This window comes from Oryctolagus cuniculus, chromosome 7 (assembly GCF_051225735.1).
Source record: "Oryctolagus cuniculus isolate XC-2025 breed Fujian yellow rabbit chromosome 7, ASM5122573v1, whole genome shotgun sequence".
NCBI lineage: Eukaryota > Metazoa > Chordata > Mammalia > Lagomorpha > Leporidae > Oryctolagus > Oryctolagus cuniculus.
In genome coordinates, this window is record NC_142873.1 from 10,220,713 (window position 1) to 10,247,617 (window position 26,905).

The following is a 26,905-nucleotide window of genomic DNA, read 5'->3' on the forward strand; positions in this document are numbered from 1 at the left end:
GTGGTCATCTGGAGAGTGAACCAGCAGATGGAAGACTTATTTGCCTCTCTGAGTTCTGCCTTTCAAATAAATAAATAAATCTTTTAAAAATGATTAATAGCTTTTTTAAAAAAAATTGAAGTATTCACATAGCATAACATTTGCCCTCTAATTAATTAGGTAATTATTTTATTTCAGAAGCAGAGGATAGACAAACAGTGGGTGAGTTTCAGTCCACACTGGTTTACTCCCAAAATGGCTGTAACAGCTGGGGGTAGGCCAGGCTGATGCCAGGGGCTGGAAACTGAATCCTGGTCTTCTCTGTGGTACCCAACTACTTCACCACCACCTACTGACTCCCAGGGTGGGTATTAGTGGGAAGCTGGAATTGGGAGCAGAGTTGGAACTCAAACCCAGGCACTCCACCTCAGCATTCACCCTTTTAAAGTGTGTACAGTTCTACAAAGTTTGTACAGCCATCATCCGTATCTAATCACAGAACATTTTCATCAGTCCCTTTTAGCAGTCAGTCCTCATTCCACTCTCCCCCAGCCCCTGGCAACCACTAAGCTACTTCCTGTTTCTATGGATTTCCCTATTTTGGACATTTCATATACATAGAATCATACATATGAGGTGTGTTGTGTCTCCTTTCACTTAGTATCTTCAAGATTCATCCACATTATAGCATGAAGTAGTACTCGTTCTTTTTTGTGACTGATATTCCATTGTGTATTTGCATGTGTGCACACCATCTTGTCTTACATATCCATTTGTTGGCTGATGGTCATTTGCCTTGCTTTCTGCTGTTTGGCTGTATTTCTAGATGTACAGCTTTAGTGTGAGCATGTGTCTTCAGTTCTGTTAGGTGTGGACCTAGGAGAGAATCACTGAATCCTATTGTACTCTGTGTTTAACCGTTTGGAAACTGCCAAAATGTTTTCCAAGATCCAAAGCAGCTGTACCATTTTATTTTCACTTTTAGTAGCTCTTTGCATTTGATTTCTTCTTCTGGGAAAAAAAAAAAAAAAGGAAAGGTTACCTTAGAAATTTTGTGGGTTAGGAAAGTGTGAGGTAAAATAAAAGGAGGATGTTACACAAAAATATTTTTTGCATCTAGTTCTAAATATTACTTGTAACATTTTTTCTTAGAAATTCTACAGAAGCAAATTAGAATAATTAGTAAAAAGGCAGAGGACAGTGAGGATCTTTTAATATAGATTTTAAAAATTTTACTTGAAAATTTTATTTGAATGAGAGAGAGAGATTTCTTCCATCTGCTTGTTCACTACCTAAATGCCTGCAACAGCTGGGACCTAGCCTGGCCAGAGTTGGAAATTAGGAACTGCATCTGGGTCTCCCACATGAGTGACAGGAACCCAAGTACTTGAGCAGTCACCTGCTACCTCCCAGGGTGCACTTAGCAGAAAAATGGAGGTGGAACTTGAGCCAGGCACTACAGTATGGGATGTGGGAGTCCCAGTCAGCTTTTTAACCACTGCCCTGTTGAAAACTTTTTTTTTTTTAAGATTTTACTTATTTTTTATTTAACAGGTAGAGTTATAGACAGAGAGAGAGAGACAGAAAGGTCTTCCTTCCGTTGGTTCATCCCGCAAATGGCCGCTACGGCTGCTGTTGCGCCGATCTGAAGCCAGGAACCAGGTGCTTCTCCTGGTCTCCCATGGGGTGCAGGGCCCAAGCACTTGGGCCATCCTCCACTGCACTCCGTGGCTACAGCAGAGAGCTGACCTGGAAGAGGGGCAACTGGGATTAGAACCCGGCGCCCATATGGGATGCCGGCGCCGCAGGCGGAGGATTAACCAAGTGAGCCACGGCGCCGCCCCTCGTTGAAAACTTCGATCACCTTTTCATCTTACTGATTGGACAATCTTGTTTTCTTACAGAGAAGCTCGCAGAGGCTCAGCGCAGGTTTGCCACACTTCAGAATGAGCTGCAGTCATCCCTGGATGCGCAGAAGGAAACTGCTGGTGTTACTACGCTGCGACAACGTAGAAAACCAGTCTTCCACCTGTCCCACGAGGAGCGTGTCCAACACAGGAATATTAAAGACCTTAAACTGGCCTTCAGCGAGTTCTACCTCAGTCTTATCCTGCTGCAGAACTATCAGGTAATGAGGTTTTTACCCAGGTGCATGGCTCCTTGAAGTAACTGAGCAGTCCCTGGAGATGGAATTACCTGGAGCTCGACAGATGGGTCCATTGGAAAAGGGTGATCCTGAGATGTCCTTGTTGGGATTTCAGATGCCCTTCCTGGCTAAGAAACAAGTATCAGAGGCAGAGAAACAGAGCTCACAGGACTTCTGTTTCTGAAGATTAATTTTCTGAAAATTTCTGAATTGGGGTAGCTTTACAGAGCAGCCATTTTTGTCCTATTTTTAGCAGCAACTCTGATAATGCCAAAGAGAAATAAGAAATAATACATATCTACCAAGTCATTGCTGGCATTGTAAGAACTTTTATATTCCTTCCAGGCAATAGCAAAATTTTTCCAAAAGCAGTTGGATTGTTACAGTTTCTTCAATGAACATTAATAAAAGATCTGGACTTTTTAATGTGCCACTAAAAGAACCTTACCAACTTTATTCTTGGCAGGCTATAATATGGCTGTTTTGTTGTTGTTTTTTAAAGATCTTGAGAAAGAACAGAAATCAGGATATGGCAAATGTGTGTAAGGACTTAAATCTAGGCCATTATTTCTATCACTCAGTGTTTCTAAAACTTCAGTTTTTCTAAATTACAGAGATACAGAACATTTATTCATTTTTTGTTCCTTACATGTTTCTTGACATAGTTAAATTTATTAGGAATTTAATTGAAAGCTATTTAAATAGGTAAATACAACTTTCTTATCTTTATAGAGTTGATATACTGTTTTTTTTTCATTTTATTCTTTTGATTATTACTTAGATGAGTGGTTAGGATCATTGTAGGATGATATATCATATAAAAAGCTAAATTATGCTATAAAAGCAATACCTGGGATATAAGAATTTCAAAATTAAGAGTAACTAAAGTTTTATATCTGCAATAACTATATAATTTGTTAATGTGTGTATTTCCGTCTTCCTCTTTGAATAATTCACTTTTTTCCTTTGGTAACTTAAGAGTTATTCAGATACAGACTCGGGGGAGATAAATTTAATAGAAAACTAACATTGTAAAATATGTATAATAAAATGATACATTCCTTTTCTTTGAACTTCATCTATGGTTTTATAGTTTAAAATATATTTCTATAAAGAGAACAGACTTCATTATTTCATATATACAGTTTTAAGAACATGATGCCTCCCATCCTCTACAATTTTTAATTTAAGTTTTATAATTTAATTTTTAAGGGAAACAATATATTCCACTTTCCTATAATGCTTTAAAAACATTAACATTTCTTAGTTCATTAGCTCTGTGCTTGTGTGTTACAGAGAAATTCCCTGTTAAATTCACTATCATTTTGTTTTGTATCATTATAAAATACTCCTTAGGAAAGAAATAATAGTTTTTAACTATAAAAATCATGTTCTAGTCCATGTTTTTTGGGTTTATTCTGTAAGAATGTGTTATTCTGTAAGAATGTGTTTCTTTTGAGAATGAGAGAAGATTGATTAAAAACTGCCTCTAAGTTATGACACATGCACTCCAAGTTCAGTGAAGTATGAGGGAAAACTATAAAGAAGCAAGCAAGGCCTATTTGCAGTGAGTGCTAAATTTTTTGCTGATAGGGATATTTGGTCAGTCATCTTGGGAGACCTCTGGTTTGTAATTTAACTTTGCAAGTTCATGGCTTCCTACTTTTTTTGTAAAGCCTGATAGAATTTGATGCTGTAAAGAGTATGGTATAATTTTTAAAAGATTTATTTATTTATTTGAAAGGCAGAGTAACAGAGAGAGTGAGTGGGAGAGAGATCTTCCATTTGCTGGTTCACTCCCCAAATGTCCACAACAGCAAGATCTGGACTGATCCAAAACCAAGAGCTAGGAGTTTCTTCCGGGTCTCTCAGGTGTAGGGGTCCAAACATTTGGGCTATCTTCCACTGCTTTCCCAGGTGCATTAGCAGGGAGCTGGATCGGAAATGGAGTAGCCAGGACTCGAACCAGTGCCCCAGAAGTATGGTATTTTGTTGTAGAAACTGAGGGAAAATGAGGGTTCCTAGCCATCATTAGCTGAACCAGAATGTAGTCACTCCTTTCTACTGATTGACCACACACCACTACCCACAAAGAGAGAAGGAAGGGAAGGAGAATGCCATTGAAGAGAAAGGTGATCTTCCGTTTTCCTTGCTGACACATACATGCTTGCGTGGTAGGGGAGAAAATGCACATCTATGCTAGTTCGTCAAAAAGCAGAGAAATAAATATATTCAGTGTGTGATACATGCAAGACCTTTTCTGGAAGTGTTCTTTACTCAGAAGCATTGCATCTCCCAGTGTATTCAGTTTTTGTCTAGTCAGCTTAGTGCTTATTGGTTTTCATCTTTGGTGGTGGAGATTTTATGGTTGTGTTTTTCATTTCTTCCTGTAGAATCTGAATTTTACAGGATTTCGAAAAATCCTTAAAAAGCATGACAAGATCCTGGAAACATCTCGTGGAGCAGATTGGCGAGTGGCTCATGTAGAAGTAGCCCCATTTTATACATGCAAGAAAATTAACCAGCTCATCTCTGAAACTGAGGTATAATAATCCCACTTATCAACCATGTATCTGCAATCACATTCATGTCTTATTTTTAAAGAAATACTTCCTCATTCCTATTCTCCAAATAGTTTTTAGCTTTCAATACATATAGTCTTTTTTTTAAAATTTAATTTTTATTTATTTGAAAGGCAGAGTTACAGAGAGAAAGATCTTCCATCTAGTATTTCCCACTCCAAATGGCCACCACAGCTGGGATTGGGTCAGGAGTTTCCTCTGGGTCTCCCATGTGGGTGCAGAAGTGGAGCAGTAAGGACTCGAACTGGTACTCCTATGGGATGCTAGCACTACAGATGACAACTTAACCTGCTACGCCACCACACTGGCTTCTCAGTACAATAATAATATGATTTTTTTTCTTTTGCTTTGTCAGTGTAAACTCATCAAGAGATTATCACAAAACAATGCATACAAATGTTGCATAATTATTAATGCAAGATTCAAATTTAGTGTAACTCATTTCATAATTTAATAACTTATCTTTCTAGGCTGTAGTGACCAATGAACTTGAAGATGGTGACAGACAAAAAGCTATGAAGCGTTTACGTGTTCCCCCTTTGGGAGCTGCTCAGGTTAGTATTATGTCCAGTGGTTTGTTTGCTTTTGCCTATGTAATAATCAGCACAATCTGTTTAGCTGGTTTCAGAACCTTAAAGCAAGAATTTCAGACACATTTTATAAGTAGTTTTTACTGTTATTATTTTAATTTTAAAAAATAAGATGCCAGATTTCTGTTCATAATGAATTATAATGTCACCCCAACTTTCTCTTTTTAACCTGCCTGTATTCCCTCTCTTGTTTATTTTGAATGATGTACTAGTTTTGGTTTCTCAAAATGATTATTTTTAAGTGATACAGTGTGTTCGTATGTGTTGGACTGCAATATAACATTGTCTAAAATCTATCAGTTATACCAAAAAAAAAAAAAGACTCTATTAAGACTCTATTAGGTGATATCTTCTGTATCATAAATAAATTTCAATAAATTTACAAGGACTTAAATTGTACAGGATATATTCTTTGACTACAGTGGAACTGAAATCAGTAACAGAAAGAGCTTCTATAACCTAATAAGAGGCATCTATAAAAATCTATAATTAATAGCATATGTAATGGTAAAACACTGAATAATTTCTCCCTAAGGCTGTGAACCAAAAAGGGTATTTTCTCTTACCACTTCTGTTCAACATTGTGCTGCCGAGGGTAGCCATCATTGTAAAATAAGAAAAAGAAGTAAATGGCATTTAGGTTAGAAATGATGAAAACTTTTGAGATTTTTCTGTCATTGACAGTGATGATCTTTGTAGAAAATCCAGTGAGTCTATGACTTTATAATAACTAATAAGAACTAATAAAGAGCTCTTTGTAGAATACAAGATAAATATTCTAAAATCAATTGTGTGTTTTTATAATAGCAAGAACAGTTGGAAATAGAAACAGTGCTATTTATAATACCATGAAAATTTTGAAATATGTAGGGATAATTCTGACAAAAGATGTCCAAGACATTTCTAGTAAAAACTATGAAATATTGTTGAATTGAATACAACTTGAAACTTAAGTATAACATGATTCTATATTTAGAATCCGAAAGACTCAACTAAGAGACTATTGGAACTCTATAAGAGTTTGGTAAAATGGCCGGATATAAAATTAACACACAAAAATCAATAGCCTTTGTATATACAGACAATGCCATGGCTGAGAAAGAACTTCTAAATTCAATCCCATTCACAATAGCTGCAAAACAAATACCTTGGAATAAATTTATCCAAGAATGTTAAAGATCTCTACAATGAAAATTACAAAACATTAAGAAAGAAATAGAACAAGACACAAAAAATGGAAAAATTTTTCATTTTCATGGATTGTAAGAAGCAATATCATCAAAATTTCCATATTGCCAAAAACAATTTACAGATTCAGTGTGATCCCAATCAAAATACCAAGGACATTCTTCTCAGACCTAGAAAAAATGATGCTAAACTTGATGTGGAAACACAAGAGTCTCCAAATAGCTAAAGCAATCTTATACAATGAAAACAAAGCTGGAGGCACCACAATACCAGATTTTAAGGCATATTACAGGGCAGTTATAATCAAAACAGCCTGGTACTGGTACAAAAACAGATGGATAGACCAATGGAACAGAATAGAAGTGCCAGAAATCAATCTAAGCAACTTCTATTTGTTTTTTTTTTTTTTTTTTAAGGATTTATTTATTTTTATTTGAAAGTTAGCTACACAGGGGGGAGAGAGAGAGAGAGAGAGAAAGAGATAGAGGGAGGGAGGGAGAGGTCCTCCATCCGATGGTTTACTCCCCAATTGGCCCCAACAGCCGGAGCTGTGCCGATCTGGAGCCAGGAGCGAGGAGCCAGGAGCTTCTTCCAGGTCTCCATGTGGGTGCAGGGGCCCAAGAACTTGGGCCATCCTCCACTGCTTTCCCAGGCCATAGCAGAGAGCTGGATCAGAAGTAGAGCAGCCGGGACTCGAACCAGCGCCCATATGAATGCCAGCGCTTCAGGCCAGGGTGATAACCTGCTTCGCCACAGCGCTGGCCCAACTTATATTTGACCAAGGAGTCAAAACCAATCTCTGGAGCACGGACAGTCTGTTCAACAAATGGTGCTAGGAAAACTGGATTTTCACATGCAGAAGTATGAAGCAGGACCCCCACCTTACATCTTACACGAAAATCCATTCAAAATGGATTAAAGACCTAATACCTGATACTATCAAATTATTAGAGAATAGTGGAGAACCCCTGCAAGACATTGGCCTAGGCAAAGACTAGTTAGAAAAGACCCCAGAAGCATAGATAATCAAAGCCAAGATTAACAAATGGGATTGCATCAAGCTGAGAAGCTTCTGTACCACAAAACAAATACCCAGCAAGATGAAGAGGCAACCTACAGAATGGGAGAAAATATCTGTAAACTGTGAAGCTGATAAAGGATTAATTTCCGAAATCTATAAAGAGCTCAAACTCAACAACAATAGCATAGAATCCAGTTAAGAAATTGGTAAAGGACTTGAACAGGCATTTTTCTTTTTTTTTTTTTTAACTTTTATTTAATGAATATAGATTTCCAAAGTACAGCTTATGGATTACATTGGCTTCCCCCTGCCCCAATGACTTCCCTCCCACCTGCAACCCTCCCCTTTCCCGCTCTCTCTCCCCTTCCATTCATATCAAGATTCATTTTCAATTTTCTTAAATACAGAAGATCAGTTTAGCATACATTAAGTAAAGATTTCAGCAGTTTGCACCCACATAGAAACACAAAGTGAAAAATACTGTTTGAGTACTCGTTATGCATTAAATCACAATATACAGCACATTAAGGGCAGAGATCCTACATGAGGAGTAAGTGCACAGTGATTCCTGTTGTTGACTTTACAAATTGACACTCCTGTTTATGGCATCAGTAATCTCCCTATGCTCCAGTCATGAGTTTCCAAGGCTATGGAAGCCTTTTGAGTTCACCGACTCTGATCATATTTAGACAAGGTCATAGTCAAAGTGGACATTCTCTCCTCCCTTCAGAGAAAGGTACCTCCTTCTTTGAAGACCTGTTCTTTCCACTGGGATCTCACTCACTGAGATCTTTCATTTAGGTGTGGTTGTTTTTTTTTTTTTTTTTTTTTCCAGAGTGTCTTGGCTTTCCATGCCTGAAATACTCTCATGGGCTTTTCAGCCGGATCTGAATGCCTTTAGGGCTGATTCTGAGGCCATAGGGCTGATTCTGAGGCCAGAGTGCTGTTTAGGACATCCGTGAACAGGCATTTTTCAAAGGATGAAATTCAGATGACCAACAGACACATGAAAAAATGCTCAGGATCACGAACTATCATAATCATGATCACAATAAGGTTTCACCTCACCCCAGTCAGAATGTTCTCATACAGAAATCAAAAACCAGTAAATCCTGGCAATGATATGGGGGAAAAGGTACTGTAATCCACCGTTGGTGAGAATGTAGACTGGTACAACCATTGTGGAGGACAGTATGGAGTTACCTCAGAAAGCTGAAAATAGATATACTGTATGACCCAGCAGTCACATTTCAGGGAATTTACCCAAACAAAATGAAATCAGTATATGAGAGAATTATCTGTACCGCCTTGTTTATTGCAGCTCAGTTCACAATAGCTAAGATATGGAATCAACCCAGATGTCCATCAACTGATGACTGGATAAAGAAATTATGGGATACATACACTCTGGAATATTACTCAGCTGTAAAAAAAAAATTGAAATCCTGTCTTTTGTAACAAAATGGATGCAACTGGAAACCATTATACTTAGTGAAATAAGCCAGTCCCCAAAAGACAAATATCATAAGTTTCCCTGATCTGTGGTAACTAATAGAGTACCTGAAATGTAATGTATAGGAGTGAAATGGACATTTTGAGATTCAATGATTGTTTGCAGCCCTTGAATCTACTGTTGAGGAACAATCTTTTTTTCTGCATACTATTTGTGTAGGGTTAACCTTATGAGTGTAAAGTTAACTGAAAATAGATCTTTGTAAAGATTAAGAGTGGAAATAGGAAGGAGGGAGAAGGGTGGGAACATGGGTGGGAGGGAAGGCAGGATGGGATGTTACTAAGTTACTATGTTACTAAGTCTGTATATATGAAGTACATAAAATTTGTATACCTTAAATAAAATTAATAAAAACATGTAGATGAGTATACTGAATAAAACCAATTTTATTTTTTAAAATAAGGTTTATCTATTTATTTGAAATACAGAGTTACAGAGAGAGAGAGAGAGAGAGAGAGAGAGATCTCCCCAAATGGCTGCAACAGACAAGGCTGGGTCAGGCTGAAGCCTGGAGTCCAGAGCTTCTTCCCTGTCTCCCACATGGGTGCAGGGGCCCAAGCACTTGTGCCTTCTTCTGCTTTCCCAGGTGCATTAGCAGGGAGCTGGACTGGAATTGGAATTGGGTCTGGAACTGGTGTTTATCTGCTATGCCTCAATGCTGAACCCAACCCAGTATTTATATATTGCATCCTAAATGGATCTTTGTATAAAATACAATCCAACTCAGAAATCTCAAACATTTTTTTTATTGCTGAGCTGATTTTAAGCTGTTTGTGAAAATGCAAAGGACCTAGAATAGAATAGAATAGGTCCTGAGCAACTTTGGAACAACTGAAGTGAAAGATCGGAAGTAACTGATAGCGGGCCTGGCACTGTGGCTCAGCAGGTAAAGCCACTGGTATTCTGTATGGGCACTGGTTCAAGTCCCAGCTGCTCTCTGCTAATGAGACAGGGAAAGCAGAGGAACATGGCCCAAGTACCTGGGCCTCTGCACCCATGTGAGACCTGAAAGAATCTCTTGGCTTATGGCTTCAAATTGGTCTGGTTCCAGCCATTCACTCTGCCATTTGTAGAGGGAATCAGCACATGGAAGATTGCCTCCCCCACCCCAACTCTGCCTTTCAAGTAAACAAACAAATCTTAAAAAGAAAAGAAATACCTAATATCAAAACTTATTAATAGGGGCTGGCACCAAGGCACAGGTAGGTTAATCTTCTGCCTGCAGCACCTGCATCCCATATGGGCGCCGGTTCTTACCCGGCTGTTCTTCTTCCGATCTGGCTCTTTGCTATGGCCTGGGGAAGCAGTACAAGATGGCTGAAGTCCTTGGGCCCCTGCACCACTGTGGGAGACCGGAAGAAGCTCCTGGCTCCTGGCTTCAGACTGGCGCAGCTCCGGCCATTGTGGCCATTTAGGGAGGGAACCAGCGGAAGGGCTTTCTCTCTGTCTCTCCCTCTCACTGTCTGTAACTCTACCTCTCAAATAAATAAATAAAAATTAAAAAAAAAACCTTATTATTAGAGCTATAGTACTCTTGACAGTGTGGTACTAATGCCAAGATAAGCATATAATCAATGGAACAGAATAGAGTTCAAAAGTAGACTAACATATATGGGCAAGTAATTTTCAGTACACATATAAGACAAATCAGTGGAGGAAAAGTATTTTCAACAAATGATGCTATAATAGTTGGATTCAATATGCCCTAGCACCATAATTTTTATTCATACTTCACCCCATATAATTCTGAATGTGCCATATCCCCAAATTTAATCTAAACCTACAATAGCCTAGTGACTGTTGGTTACTCAGAGATTTCTTAGAAGGTTCAGTATTGTGGCCCAGCAGGTTAAACCACCACTTGCAATGCTAGTACCCCATGTCAGAGTGCTAGTTCAAGTCCTAGTTGCTCTGTTTCTGATTCAGCTTCCTACAGCTGTGCCTAAGGATGCAGCAGAAGTTGGCTCAAGCACTTGGGTTGACTGCCACCTATGTGAGATGTGGATGGAGTTCCTGGTTCCTGGCTTCAGCCTGACCCTGACCGGACTTTTGTAGCCATCTGTGGAGTGGACAAATGGATGGAATATCTCTTTCTCTGTTTCTCAGGGTGTGTGTGTGTGTGTGTGTGTGCGCGCGCACGTGCACACACATGCATGCATACTCTCCTGTCTCTCTGCCTTTCAAATAAAAAAAAATTCTTTGAAATGATATTTGTGGGGAGCAACTCGGACTAGACTAAGTTACTGGAATTAAGACTTATTCTATGCATCTGCTCTCCCACAATATGGCGCTGGGAGAGGAGTAAACAGCTTCTACGCAGCTGCCTCCAGTTCAGCCAATAAACTGTAGGACTTGCTCCTGATTGGAGGAGAGCAGCGTACTCGGCGTGTGGGTAGCAGAGTTGGGATTGGTGGAAGAGGACTATAAAGGAGGAGAGAGACAACATGCACCAGGAACATCTATCTGAAGGAACACCTGAGCAGCCCCCGAGAGAGCCGGCCGGCGGTGTGCCGCTCCCCCGCAGAAGTGGGGAAAGTGGCAGGGGGCACCGCCCTTCCATGGAGGTGGAAGGACGGCAGCCAACCCGGGAAGAACCAGCAGCAAACCCGGGGAGGGCCGAGCAGACAAAAGAACAGCGCAGGGTCCTGTGTCATTCCTCCGCGAAGAGGGGGAGCGACAATACTAACAACACCTATGAAAGTAAAAAAAACTTTCTATCCTTTCTTCTTCTTCTTCTTCCTTCTTTTTTCTTCTTATTTCTTCTTCTTCTTCTTCTTTTTTTTTTTTTTAAGATTATTTGTCTGAAAGAGTTAGAGAGAGATCTTTCGTCCACCTGTTCACTCCTCAGATGGCTGTAATGGCTAGGGCTGAGCCAGGCCAGAACCAGGAGCTTCTTCCAGATCTCCGCTTGGGTAATAGGAGCCTAAGCACTTGGGCCATCTTCTGCTGTTTTCCCAGGCCATTAGTAGAGAGCTGCATTGGAAATGGAGCAACTGGCACTCATTTGAGATGCTAGTATTGCAAGCAGCAGTTTTACCCACTACACCACAGCACTGGCCCCAAAAGCTTCCTATTCTTAAAAAGATGCTAAGAGAATTAATGAAAAGCGTTAGGAGAAGATTTTTATAAAACATATCTGATAAAGAACTTATGTCAAGAATGTATAAAGAGGGGCCGGCACTGTGGCACAGTAGGTTAAAGTCCCGGCCTACTGTGCTGGCATCCTATTTGGGTTCCAGTTCGAGTCCTAGCTGCTCTACTTCTGATCCAGCTCTCTGCTATGGGCTGAGAAAGCAGTAGAAGATGGCCCAAGTGCTTGGGCCCCTGCACCAACATGGGAGACAGGGAAGAAGCTCCTGGCCTCAGACCACCTCAACTCTGGCTAATGTAGCCATTTGGTGTGTGAATCAGTGAACGGAAGACCTCTCTCTCTCTGACTCTACCTCTCTCTGTAACTCTGTCTTTCAAATAAGTAAAATAATCTTTAAAAAAAAATTCATTCATCTGCACTCCAGACTAGTTTACTTTGTGGATGCTATTTAAAAAAAGAAGAGTTTATAAAGAATTTCATTACAAAAGGTAAATAGGAACTTTATCAAGTATGTATAGGTAAAAATATTAGCATGTGACAAGATGCTTAGTATCATTATGTGGTAGGGAAATGCAAATTAAACCAGTAATGCTATAATACCTATTAGAACAGCTAAAATTTAAAAAGTAATCATAATAAATATTGGAGGAACAAGAGTTCTCATATTTCATATGCTGTGATGCAATGTAAAATGGTATAACCACTACACTTTTTATTTTTTAAAATTTTATTTATTTATTTGAGAGGCAAGTTACAGACAGAGAGAGGGGGAAACAGAGAAAAAGTTCTTCCATCCACTGGTTCACTCCCCAAATGGCCTCAACTGCTGGAGCTGGGCTGATTCGAAGCCGGGTGCTTCCTCTGGGTCTCCCACACGGGTGCAGGGGCCCATCCTTCACTGCTTTCCCAGGCCATAGCAGAGAGCTGGATCTCAAGAGGAATAGTCGGGACATGAACCAGCACCCGTATGGGATGATGGCTCCATGGGTGGAGGCTTAGCCTACTACGCCACAGCACTGGCCGTCCACCACTACACTTTTAATTATTTTTTATTTTTATATTTTGACACAGAGTTAGACAGTGAGAGAGAGAGACAGAGAGAAAGGTCTTCCTTCCGTTGGTTCACCCCTCAGATGGCCGCCACGGCTGGTGCGCTGTGCCGATCCGAAGCTAGGAGCCAGGTGCTTCCTCCTGGTCTCCCATGGGGTGCAGGGCTCAAGGACTTGGGCCATCCTCCACTGCCTTCCCAGGCCACAGCAGAGAGCTGGCCTGGAAGAGGGACAACCGGGACAGAATCCGGCGCCCCGACTGGGACTAGAACCTGGGGTGCCGACGCCGCAGGTAGAGGATTAGCCTAGTAAGCCACGGTGCCGCAGCCACTACGCTTTTAACATATGATCTGTTATACTCCTAAATATTTACCTAAGTGTAAGCATATGTCCATATAAAGGCGGATACATAAACATTCATAGCAGCATTATTTATAAGAAGCTAAAACTGGTTAAAAATCCAGGTGTCCATTAATACGTGAATGATAAACAATTTGTGATATATCCATACAATGATTTAATACTCAGCAATAAAAGGAATAACTTACGGATAATGCAGCAACATGGATGACTCTCAAATGCCTTATGTTGACAGAAGGAATGTAGACCCAGAAAACAACAGTATAATTCTTGTGATTCCACCTACCCAAGGGTTGGAAAATGCAAACTAATATATTGTGACAAAACATAAATCAGAGCTAGAGTAGTATGGCTTGAAGTGGAAGGCTAAGAAGAGGCGTGAGGAGATTCTTGGAAGTCATGGGTATGTTCATTGTCTTGATTATGGTGGTGGTTTCATAGATAAATTGTACCCAGTATGTGTAGTTTATGTCAATTTAATCAGTAAAGCAGTTTTTAATATAGGCATATCATAGTCAAACTTCGTAAATTAAAGAAAAATTCTAAACCAAAAGAAAAACAAATTACATACTTAAAGTATGTATTATTATAATTAGTTATATCTGAATAAAACTTCTTATAACTAATTTTAAAAGATGCAGGTATTTAGGAATGTATGTAGAGGTGTTAAGGTAAAGAAAGCATGGAATGGTTATCTGGTAAGGCGGGCAGGTTTTCGGATCGGGGAGCTGTAGAGACTTCAAAGCTAATGGGCATATTCTGCTTCTAAAGAAGAGTACTAGGTACTGTGTAGTGCTCTGTTACTATTCATTTCTACCATTCTGAGTTCACTGGTATAAATTTTTTTAGTGTATGTGATAAATTATGCAATTTTTGAAACTAAAGATAATTTGTTTAAAATAACATGGCCATCTTCCTCTGGATGTTTTCAATCTGGTACCTTTTATTGATAATAATAAGTAAGAAAGATTGAGTCTCAATATTTTTTAAAGTTTTTAGAAAACATTTAAAATACCTGAAATGTAGTACCACCTCTAATAGCAATAAAAATGTTTATAACATTCATTATAAATACTTAAGTCCATAAGATTATCTTTCTTCATGTGTATCATTCCTTTTAATTTTTTAAAGTTTATTTATTTATTTGAAAGGCAAAGTGTGAGAGAGAGAGAGATAGAGAAAGAGATTTTCTACCTGTTGATGTTGGTTCACTTTCCATATGGAAAAAATAGCAGGGATTTGGCCATGCAGAAATCAGGAGTCTGGAACTGCTTCTGGATCTCCCACATGAATGGCAGAGACCCAGCTGCTTGAGCCATTATCTGCTGCCTCCTCAGTTGCAGGTTAACAGGAAACTGTCTGAAGTGGAGGTGGGGCTTTATCCCTAACGCTTCCCCGGTGGCTTTAACTGCTGTACCACACACCCCAACCCCCTTTATGGTTAAAATCTAAGATACTTCATTTTATTTATTTTAGAAAACAGTAGTTTTTTTTTTTTTTTTTTTTTTTTTTTTTTTTTTTTTTTTAACAGGCGGAGTGGATAGTGAGAGAGAGAGACAGAAAGGTCTTCCTTTTGCCGTTGGTTCACCCTCCAGTGGCCGCTGCGGCCGGAGCACCGCGCTGATCCGATGGCAGGAGCCAGGTGCTTCTCCTGGTCTCCCATGGGGTGCAGGGCCCAAGCACCTGGGCCATCCTCCACTGCACTCCTGGGCCACAGCAGAGAGCTGGCCTGGAAGAGGGGCAACCGGGACAGACTCCGGCGCCCCGACCGGGACTAGAACCCGGTGTGCTGGCGTCGCTAGGTGGAGGATTAGCCTAGTGAGCCGCGGTGCCGGCCGAAAACAGTAGTTTTTAAAATCACTTTCTCTGCGGCTCAGGTTTTTCTATAGAATCCAGTTAACTGGCAACTCTATTACAGTTATTATAGGATGATAAAAGATAGATGATTCTGTGGTTCAGATTTATAGAAATTCAGACCATAAAATAAAATTTTCATAATAGAACTTTGAGGCTCTACACTGCTATTATATTATAACATTTAACCTATACCCAAAGTGCTGTTTTTCTGTTCACAGCCTGCACCAGCATGGACTACTTTTAGAGTTGGTCTGTTTTGTGGAATATTCATTGTGCTGAATATTACCCTTGTGCTTGCCGGTAAGTCATTTAAATTTTGGATTATTTTTATATATTAATGTGACTTTGTTATCTTTTGTCCATCTATAATGAATCAAACATGCATCTGTGAAAGCTGTCGAAAGGAGTTAGTTTTTGGTTTTTATAAATGATGTGGGGCTTTTTGTTTATTCTTTTTCCTTCTTTGGATATGGTCATACTTTAAAGCATTGCTAGTGTGTGATTTATTCATCATTTTCCAGCTTTTATGTGCTGTTTCAGACTTTTTAGAATTCAGTTATCAAGAACTTCAGCTTCCTTGATCATAGTTGAGGATAAATAATTTGTTACAAAATTCATTCACTAAAAATCATTGACTTTTTTTATTGGAGACCCTAACATTCTTTTCAGAATATATTGACAGTTACTTTGCATATTGTTTTAAGAAAGCTTGGTTATATAATTTTGTGGTCTGTGAGAGTTAGAAATCAGAAAGAAGGAGGAAGGATTGCTAGGAGCATTAGTGTTTCCCCGTTGAGAAATAATGTAACAGCAAAAGGTAGGCATAATCTTACTTTCTACAAAATTTGACATACTTCTTGGCAGCATTTCACATTGTTGATCACTACGTCTTGAAACACTTTTATTTATGGCTTTTTTTTTTTTTTTTTTTGGAAATCCATGCTCTGCTGGTTTTCCCCTTAAGTTTCGCCAGCAGTTCTTTCCCAGGATCCTTTGCTAGCCATACCTTTGATTGTGACATTGAGATGTTGAGGAGTACTAGCAGGCTCAGTCCTTGAGTTTTCTCTCTGCATTTCTTTGCTCCCTAGGCGATCTTATTCAAGCCTATTGCTATAAATACCATCTGTATGCTAATGCTCCCAAGTGCAGTCTTCTCTGAATGACATTTGATTGTCTACTTAGATAGAAGTCTGATAGACATCTCAGACTTGGATATACAAAAGAACGCTTGATTTTTACCCCTAAATATGCTTTGTCCTCTATAGGACACCATCTTTCATCCCATTTCTCAGTCTAAAAACTTCCAGCCTCTCTTTTCCTCGTACTCCATCTCCAGTCCTTCAGCAAATCCTGTTGCTCTGTCTTCAAAAGGTGCTCTAAGTCTGATCACTCCTCAGCCCTCTACCAGTCCCGTCTGAGCAGCCATTTCTTGTTCAGCATGCCAGAGTAGCCTTCTGAACCTCTCTCCCTGCATTCCCTCTTGGCTCCTCACGTTGTGGGCTAAGGGGCCTCCCGGTGGGGCTTGTTCCAGGCTCTTCCCTCCCCGTGTGAGAGTTCAAGGAAGAAGCTTAAAGGTGTACAGGAAAGCAAGATTTATTTAAAGGGCAAGTACACGCTCAGACCTGAGTGTGGTGAACTTTTCATGGGAAAGGAAGAACTGCAGCCTTCACCAAAAGTGGACTTGTCCTTTCGTAGAGAGGGGGTAGAGCCCTAATTCAGTGCTCACATGGGTGGAGTTGGAGGCAGAGCTTGAGTGGCACTTGCTTCCATGTTCCTATCTGGGGGGTCTCAGACGTGTTATGGTGTCTCCATGTGGGGCTTGAGCACACACGTGGTCATCTCTAGGGAACACGTCTCAGCATGTGATGGAAAGGAAGGCTTAGTGCATAATGGAGAATGGGTGTTGAGGGCCTGAGGTCCATGCATAGGCATGGAAGGAGATGGGGTGTAGAGCAGTCAGGCTGTGGCCCAGATGCTGCTGGCAGTCTCTCAGCTCCTCTTTGTTTCCTAGCTACCTCCCTGCCCACATCACTGACAGCCACTAGTGAACTCCTTGCCGTGGCTTACAAGACCTCACAGGATCTCACCTTCCATCTCCAAGGGAATTCTTACTTCATATCCTGTCATCCTCCCTCACGCTCTGCAACCACACTTGTGTGATTGCTATTCCTTGAATATACCAAATCCATTCTCGTGTAAGACATTGCCTTCCACAAGATGTGTGCAGGGCTTACTCTCTTACTTTATTCATAAAGGCCTTTATCCAAATGCTGCCCCTTCAGAAAGGCCTTTCCTGATCACCTTGCCCTAAAATAGTCTATTCTACTCCCTTTTGTCTTTTTAGCCTGCATTAGTTTTCCTCAGAGTGCTTATAATCCCATAACATTATATTGTGTACTTATGTTTCTTGTTATCTATTTTTCCACTGGAATGCAAACTTTTTGACTTCTAGGCTCTTGTCTCTCCTGTCCACCATTATACCTCCAGCACCTAGAATACCTCCTAGACTATAGTAGGGACTCACAAAATACTCGAGATGTTTGTATGGTTGGAAGAGAAGGAAAAAGATGAAAATAAGTGATAGACAGGAAATGCACAAATGGCAAAAGACAGAACAGAGTCTCAAATCTTCTTGCAGATAAGAACTTTTTTATGCACAGATAATCTTTATTTACCTTAAGAGTTTATATAATTATGCTCATAATTGTAACTGTGAATCATTAAGAAAAAATTAATTTCTGCATGGTGAGATGTGAAAAGAAATACGATTTAGAAACAGATGTTACTTTATTTATTTAGATATTTTACTTGAAAGGCAAAGTGGGAAAGGAAGAAGAATATTCCAACTGCTGGGTCAGTCCCCAAATGGCTTCAAAGGTATCCCTGGCTGAAACCGGGAACCCAGAATTCCATATGGTCTCCCACATGCGTGGCAGAGGCCCAGGCACTTGGGTCATCATCCACTGAAGTTCGGTAGCTTGGGATCAAACCTGTGCTCTGGTAGAGGATGCTGGGATCCCAAGCAGTGGCTTCACTGTGCCACAATGCTAGCCCCAGACTGCAAAGAAATGCGGTTTATAAATACATGGTACCATATTATACCCACTATATTTTGTTTTGGACTTTTAGTGATCATAATAGTGCTCAAACAGAGGCGGCTTTTCTCATTGACATGCTTATCTCTATGGCAGGGATGATGAGTTTTTCATTTTTATTTCAGTTCTCTAAGATAGTGCAAAGCATATAGCAGATGTCTGAGAAATAAGTTACTGAACTCATTATTCCTCATAAATATTTTTCTTAAGGCTGTAACTTGAGCATTATGAAATTATAACTCAAGTCACAATGGTTTTTAGAGAGCATATGAATTTTACATAGTTAACTATGTTTTTGTATTTTCCTTCCCACCAGTTACTAAAAACCAACTTTATTGTTGTCTACCCTAACTTCATGGTTCCTACTGATAGGATTCATGATCATATTTTAAATATACTCCTACTTATTTAGGGTGAATACATTTTACTTATATAGCGTATATGGAAATTCTCCAATAAGAAATCTTTGACCTAGTTTATCTAGCCAGTTGTTGTGGGAAAAAACAGGTCTTCCTTGGTTTTAGTCCCAGCTCTAGCAGTTTTAAGGACAAAACTTAACTTCTCTGAAATAGTTTCCTCATCTGCTCATATTTAATGAACTTAAATATCCTTTTTTTAAAAAAAAAAAAAGATTTATTTATTTGAAAGAGTTACACAGAGAGAGGAGAGGCAGAGAGAGAGAGCGATCTTCCATCCACTGGTTCACTCATTTGGCTGCAATGGCCAAAGCTGTGCCAATCCAAAGCCAGGAGCCAGGAGCTTCTTCCGGATCTCCCATGTGGGTGCAGGGGCCCAAGGACGTGGGCCATCTTCTACTGCTTTCCCAGGCCATAAGAAGAGAGCTGTATCGAAAGTGGAGCAGCCGGGACTTGAACTGGTGACCATATGGGATGCTGGCACTGCAGGCAGTGGCTTTACCCACTATGCCACAGCATCGACCCCTAAATATCTTAAATTTTCAGAGTTGCTTTAGAAATCATTGATTGATTCAATAAATAAGTTTTATGGATCTCATGATTATTCTTGATACTCTGGAGTCTTAAGGTAGAAAAGAATCCCTTTCCTTATGAAATTTACTAGCCCATAAAAATCAAGGTACATATTAAAATAATAATGATATTGGTAGCTTTGGGATCTGCAGGGAGAGAAGGCCCACACTTCCGGGAATGGAGAGTCCCCACCCGCACTTCTGGGGATGAAAAGTCCTTGTCAGGGTCCCTGCAGGTGCCTAAAGGTCAACCAGTGGGGATCAGACCCGCCTCAACCTTTAACCCCCACGCCCTGTATCTACAAAAAGAGTCCTCCCAACAGAGGTTGGGACCGGTGAACCTCGCCCAGAGCGGAATTCCAATGAAAGCTTGTAAATTAATTGATTCATCTGGCTGGGAAGTTTTGTTATGTGCCAGACACCTTGCAGATATATTGTAAGAAGGTGTTAAATGTTCTAAGCAGTTCAAAGGAACAAGTGGTTACTTTCAATCCACAGCACCAGAGAAGGGTTTATGGAAGAAATGGCATTTATGTAAGATGTTGATGGAATGAAAGTCGTTCTAAGGGAAGGGGACAGAAGAGCAAAGAGATACAGTTGGTATGGGGTGAGAAGGATGAAAGAGGAGGGAGTAGGTTAATTTATATCTTTTATTTCCAAGATACGAGTGTGGTGTTAGCATCATCATTGTTAAATAAGACTTAAGAAAAAATAAACATTTTAATGTGAATTAATTTAAAAAAACTTGCATACTAGTATTAGGAGTATACATTGTTACAATTTCTGTGGAAAATAATTTGGTAGTATATGTAAAAGATGTAAATTGAGGTGTACTTTCCTTAGTAAATATAGGCTGCTTTTGTGAAAAGACTGATCTACTTTTTAACATGTGTGGTTTATGCATTTGGTATTATGCATTATGTTCTCTCACCTCAGAACCCTTTACTTGGTGGGAGTGGATAAATATTGTTAAATCCAGCTATCTGTCCTTATTTATCTCCCAGTGGGTGCTCAAAGATAAATGTTGAGAGTTAGAGAAAACACAGCAGTAGTAATGCATGTATGAGCATGATTTTTTTCCCCAAACATTCACATAAAAATGTGCATAATTGCTGTGGTTTCTCAAGGGGACATGGCCTGATGTTTAGTAATTTGCCTGAAAATCACATATTCTAGATACTCAGTTTCATGATGATGTACAGTTGCCTGCTTTGGCTTTTTTTTTTTTTTTGGACTTGTTTCCTTGACAGATTACTAGCAAAATTTAATACAGTTGAAATATATCAAGTTCATTTATTGGTTTGATTATTTAGAGTGAATTTAAGGGTGTGAAAATAGGTGCTTTCCTATTTAGTATTTAGTAGTAAGAGAATTAATTGTTAGAATCTCTTTTGAGAATAATGTGTTTATATTTACAATCACTTTGATCAGGCAGTTTTCTTTTTCTTCTTCTTTTAAGATTTACTTATTTTTTTGAAAGGTAGAGTTACAGAAAGGAGAGGTAGAGAGAGAGAGAGAGGCCTTCTATCTGCCGGTTCACTCCCCAATGGCTGCAATGGCCAGAGCCGGGCCCATCTGAAGCCAGGAGCCAGGAGCTTCTTCTGGGTCTCCCATGCAGGTGCAGGGGCGCAACCGCTTGGGCCATGTTCTGCGGATTTCATGGGCACAATATAATGCAGGGAGCTGGACAGAAACCAGCACCCATGTGAGGTGCCAACACTGCAGGCAGTGACTTTACCCACTGTGCCACAGCACAGGCCCCAGGCAATTTTACTTCTTACAGTAACTACAGTACTTGTATACATTGGTGTAAAGATATATATGCAAGGAGAGTACTCACTGGCATTTTATTTATAATAGCAAAAACTTAAAAAAACCACTCAAATACCCACCAGCTGTGAATGTTTAGGTAAATTATATTATCCCTATACAATGGAATATTACGATGAGTGTTGTAGTGGTGTGAATAAAGTGGGCACAGTGCCTTGAAGAACTATTTAGCATATTTACCAAAACTGAACATATACTAACCTATGACCCCGCTCTTATAGAATGCCTATGTACAGTTTTCACCAAGAGACATGTGTGAGAATGTTGAAATTACAGTACTGTTTGTAATTGTTCCCTATCTGGAAACAACCCAGATGTTCATCAGTATTAGAACTAGTCAGTGCTAATAAATTTTAATGTACTTGTACCTAGTGAAAATAGTATATAGTTACGAGAATGAAATCCACACACAAGAACATGAATGAATCTCACAAATATGTAACAGAAGGCAGTAGACACAGTCTTTATTACATGATTCTATTTATGTAGAGTTCAAACAACAGGTAAAACTTTGTGTTAGATAACGATTAGGATATGCATGCCCTGGGGGTACGTGGGGAGTTTTTTGGATGCTGCTACTATTTTTTGTTCTGTGTACTAATTCACTTTATTATTTTCATCATACTATATATTTATGATTTATCCACTTTTCTATATGTGTATAACACCTGAAAGTTTACATTAGAGGTGTGTGTTGTGCCACAGTGGATTAAGCTGCTGCTTGGAATGCTTGCAACCCTTAAAAGTGCCTGGTTCAGGTACTATGTACTCTGCTTCTCTAGCTTCTGGCTAGTACACGTGGGAAGCATCAGATGATGGCCTAAGTACTTGATTCCCTGCTACACACAAAGAAGACCAGGTGGAGTTTCTTGCCTCCTATCGTCAGCCTTGTCCAGCCCTGGCTGTAGTGGGCTAAAAAAAAAAAAGGCTACATTTGAAAATGTTGGAACCTGCTCTGCTTTTTAATTCTGTCTATTATTATTACCAGCCATTTGATCTTATTTATATGATCCCTTTAACACTTAATCCTATCTATTTGATCACTTTAACACTTAAGATGGCATTTTTACCACCCAGCTTAATAAGATTTGGGGTCCCATGGTAAGTTTTTAAACTGTGCCCTTAGAACTAAGTCAGTAGGAATGTATGCAGAACTATACAGCTTTACAGTTAAAAACTTCCTCCTCCACTCTTACTTTTTACTGAGATCTGTTTTCAGGTGACTTTATACACAAATGATTAGCTCTATGTTAAGTAAAGTGTTCAACAAATAGCATGAAAAAAGAGGAAAAAATACTATTCTTCGACAGTCAAGACAAGGGCTGTTCAAGTCATTGCTTCTCAAAGTGTCAATTTTACAGATTACATTTTAGGTGCTCTATTAGTTATCACAGATCAAGGAGAACATACAGTATTTGTCCCTTTGAGACTGGCTTATTTCACTAAGTATGATTTTTCCAGGCTTATCCATTTTATTGCAAATGACCAGATTTCATTTGTTTTAACCGCTGTGTAATATTCATAGAGTTCATATCTCATAATTTCTTTATCCAGTCTTCAGTTGATGGGCATTTGGGTTGATTCCATGTCTTAGCTATTATGAATTGAGCTGCAGTAAACATGGGGGTACAGATGACTCTTTCATATGCTGATTACATTTCCCTTGGGTAAATTCCCAGGAATGGAATGGCTGGGTCATAGGGTAGATCTGTATTCAGATTTCTGAGGTATCTCCAAACTGATTTCCATAGTGGTTTTACCATTTAACATTCCCACCAAGAGTGGGTTAGGGTGCCTTTTTCCCACATTCTCACCATCATTTGTTGTTTGTTGATTTCTGTATGAAAGCAATTCTAACTGGGGTGAGGTGAAACCTCATTGTGGTTTTGATTTGCATCTCCCTGATGGCTAGTGATCCTAAACATTTTTTCATGTGTCTTTTGGCCATTTGGATTTCCTCTTTTGAAAAATATCTGTTTGAAAAATTTCTGCCCATTTCTTAACTGGGTTACTTGTTTTGTTGTTTGTGGAGTTTTGTGATCTCTTAGGTCCCTGCTAACCACATGGGAGACCTGGAAGAAGCTCCTGGTGTCAGCCTGGCCCAGCCCAGTTGCTGCCATTTGGGGAGTGCACCAGTGGACAATGATCTCTTCTCTCTCTCTCTCTCCTCTCCCCTTTCTCCTCTCCTCTCTCTCTCTCTCCTTCTCTCAGTGTAACTCTGACTTTCAAATAAATGAATCTTTAAAAAAAAGTCGATTCATATTATAGCATGTGACAGTGCTCCTTTCTTTTATGGCTAATATCCCATTTTAGGTGCATACCACGATTTTTGTATTTGTTAATTCATTGATGGACATTTGGATTGTTTCTGCTTTTTGACTATCACGAATGGTGCTGCTGACATGGATTTGTGTACCTCTATAACTTCTTGGGAAACTGCCAAGCTAGAGGCTGCAGTATTTTCCATTTCTACCAGAAATCTGTGAGGGTTCTATTTTCTGCATATTCTCTTCAAGGCTTGTTATTTTTTGAGTTTTTTTTTTAATCCATCCAAGTGAGTATGAGGTGACATCTTGTTTGAATTAGCATTTCTCTATTGACTGATCATATTAATCATCTTTTTTTTTTTTTTTTTTTTTTGGCCAGGCAGAGTTAGAGAGAGAGAGAGAGAGAGTTATAGACAGAGAGAGAGAGACAGAGAGAAAGGTCTTCCGTCCATTGGTTCACTCCCCTAATGGCCGATATGGCTGGCACTATGCCAATCTGAAGCCAGGAGCTGGGTACTTTCTCCTGGTATCCCATGCAGGTGCAGGGCCCAAGAACTTGGGCCATCCTCCACTGCCTTCCCCGGGCCACAGCAGAGAGCTGGCCTGGAAGAGGAGCAACCGGGACTAGTACCCGGCGCCTCAACTGGAACTAGAACCAGGGTGCTGGTGCCACGGGTGGAGGATTAGCCAAATAAGCCACGGCACTGGCCGTATTAATCATCTGTATACTTACTTGTTGATCATTTGAATGTTTTTTGTGGGCAAATGTCTATCCAAGTCCTTTGCTCATTTATAATTGGGATTGTCTTTTTTTTTTTTTTTTTAAGATTTATTTTATTTATTTGAAAGAGCTGGAGAGGCAGAGTCAGGGAGAGAGGTCTTCCATCCGTTGGTTCACTCCCCAGAGTGGCCGAGCTGCACCGATCCGAAGCCAGGAGCCAGGAGCTTCCTCTGGGTCTCCCACGTGGGTGCAGAGGCCCAAGGACTTGGACCATCTTCTACTGCTTTCCCAGGCCTTAGCAGAGAGCTGGATCAGAAGAGGGGCAGCCAGGACTAGAACCGGCACCCATATGGGATGCTGGCACTTCAGGCCAGGGCTTTAACCCACTGCTCCACAGCACCGGCTCCTGTCTTTTTTCTTTAAATTTATTTTATTTATTTGAAAGGAAGAGTGATAAGAGAGAGAGGGAGAGAAAGATGTCTTTCATCTTTTGGTTCACTGCTCAAATGGTTGCAATGGCCAAGCATGAGACAGATGAAACCAGAAGCCAGAAATTCCATCCTGGTCTCCCAAGAGGGTGACAGGGACTCTTGTATTTGGGCTATCTTCCACTGCTTTCCCTGGAGTATTCCAGGGAGCTGGATTGGAAGTGGAGCAGCTAAGACTTGAACGGGCGGTTGCATGAGATGCTGGCATGGCAGCTTAACCTACCGTGCCCAAACTCCAGCCACCTGGTTGTCTGTTGTTAAGTTATATGAATTCTTTACCTATTCTGGACGCTAGGCCCTTATCAGGTATATGAGGGTACTTAAAAAAGATCCTGGAAAAGGGGCTGGCACTGTGGCATGGTGGGCTGAGCCTTCACCTGTGGCACCCACATCCCATATTGGCACTGGTTCATATCTCGGCTGCTCCTCTAACGATTCAGTCCTCTGCTATGGCCTTGGAAAGCAGTGGAAGATGACCCAAGTGCTTGGGCCCTGGCACCTGCATGAGAGACCTGAAAGAAGCTCCTGGCTCCTTTCTTTGGATCGGCCCAACTCCAGCTGTTGTGGCCATTTGAAGAGTGAACCAGTGGATGGAAGACCTTTCTACTTGTCTCTTCCTCTCTCTCTCTGTAACTTTCTCATAAATAAATTAAAAAATCTTTAAAAAAAAGTTCATGGAAAAAATGAATTGTGAGTAAATTATGCATGGATTTCAAACTTTTTTGGCACCACAATCAGCGTTTCTTTTAATTCCATTTTCCTGTGAACCTTTTGGTGTGCCGTCATATGATTTGCAATTCTTTTCTTCCATCATATAGTCTATCTTTTCACTTTCTTGATATAGTTCATTGATATGCAAAATTTTTTAATGTTGATGAAGTGCAATTTAGCTATTTTTCTTTTTTTTGTATATATTTTTGTTGTCATATCTAAGGACCCATTGCTAAATCCAAGGTCTTGAATATTTACTCCTTGTTTTTCTAAGATTTTTGTCATGTTAATTCATATATTGAGGTTTTCAACCAGTTGTGAACTAATTTTTGTATATGATGCGAGATAGAGCATCCAGCTTCGCTTTCTGCGTGTGGTTATCCAGTTGCCTCAGCTCTAGTTGCTGAAGACATTTTTTTTTCTCTGAATTTTCTCAGCATTTTTTAAAACTAATTGACTGTAGATATGTGAGTTTATCTCTGAATTCTCAGTCATATTCCATTCATCTGTATTATATTTATATAATATATCTGTATATAATTCATCTGTTTATATTCCTGTGCCACACTACTTAGATTGATATAGCTTTGTAGTAAGTTTTAAAACTGCAAAGTATGAATTCTCCAACTTTGTGGCTTTTCATCATTGTTTTGGCTGTTTGAGATTTTTTATAATTTCCTAAATTCCCTGTAATTTTAGAATTGATTTTCAATTTCTGTTAAAAAAAAAAAGGCATTGATTGGAGTACATTAAATTTGTGGATTGCTTTTTATGTTATTGCCATCTTAACAGTAGCAAATCTTCCAACCTCTGACATGAGATTTCTTTGCATATGTTTAAGTCATTGTTAATTGCTTTCTGTAATATGTTTTAGTTTTCAATATACAAGTCTTTCAATTCCTTGATTAAAGTTATTCCAGGGTATTTTATTCTTTTGGATGCTGGTATATACAAATACAACTGAATTTTGAGTATTGACCTTGTATTCTGCCTCTACTGAATTTACAAACTCTTACAGTTTTCTTGTGGATTGTTTGGGATTTATATTTATCTGAATGTTGTAATGTACCTATGACTTTTGCTTGGGAATCAAGATACAGAACTTTAATTTTCCATTGATAACATCCTAACTAGTCTTACTTCCAGATTTGCTACCTTGTAGTCTATTTTCCACATAATAGCTAGAGTGACCCTTTAAAATGAGTAATCCAATCATGTCACTTAAGTGCAAAACCTTATGCCAGATTGTACATCAAAATAAAAGCTTAACTTAACAAAGTACTATAAACCCCTATTTGATCTGCCACTGCTGACTCAATACTTTACCTCCTGTTCATTCCAGTCATAGTGTCCTTGGCCTTCATCCTGTTCCTGTTCCTGGACCAACCTATCTTAGGGCCCTTTATGCTTTCCCTGTACCTAGAATCCT

General features: G+C 39.6%; 1 protein-coding gene across 2 annotated transcripts in view; it reads left to right on the forward strand.

Annotated features, from left to right (window-relative positions):
• The window catches only part of XPR1 (xenotropic and polytropic retrovirus receptor 1), a 226,748-nt gene that overhangs the window by 132,024 nt on the left and 67,819 nt on the right, over positions 1 to 26,905 (forward strand). For both annotated transcript variants that reach the window (XM_051857042.3, XM_089299467.1), the window contains 4 exons: positions 1,884 to 2,107; positions 4,519 to 4,668; positions 5,178 to 5,261; positions 15,595 to 15,676. In XM_051857042.3, coding sequence (XP_051713002.2) covers positions 1,884 to 2,107; positions 4,519 to 4,668; positions 5,178 to 5,261; positions 15,595 to 15,676 — 540 coding nt within the window. The remainder of the gene's footprint in view (positions 1 to 1,883; positions 2,108 to 4,518; positions 4,669 to 5,177; positions 5,262 to 15,594; positions 15,677 to 26,905) is intronic.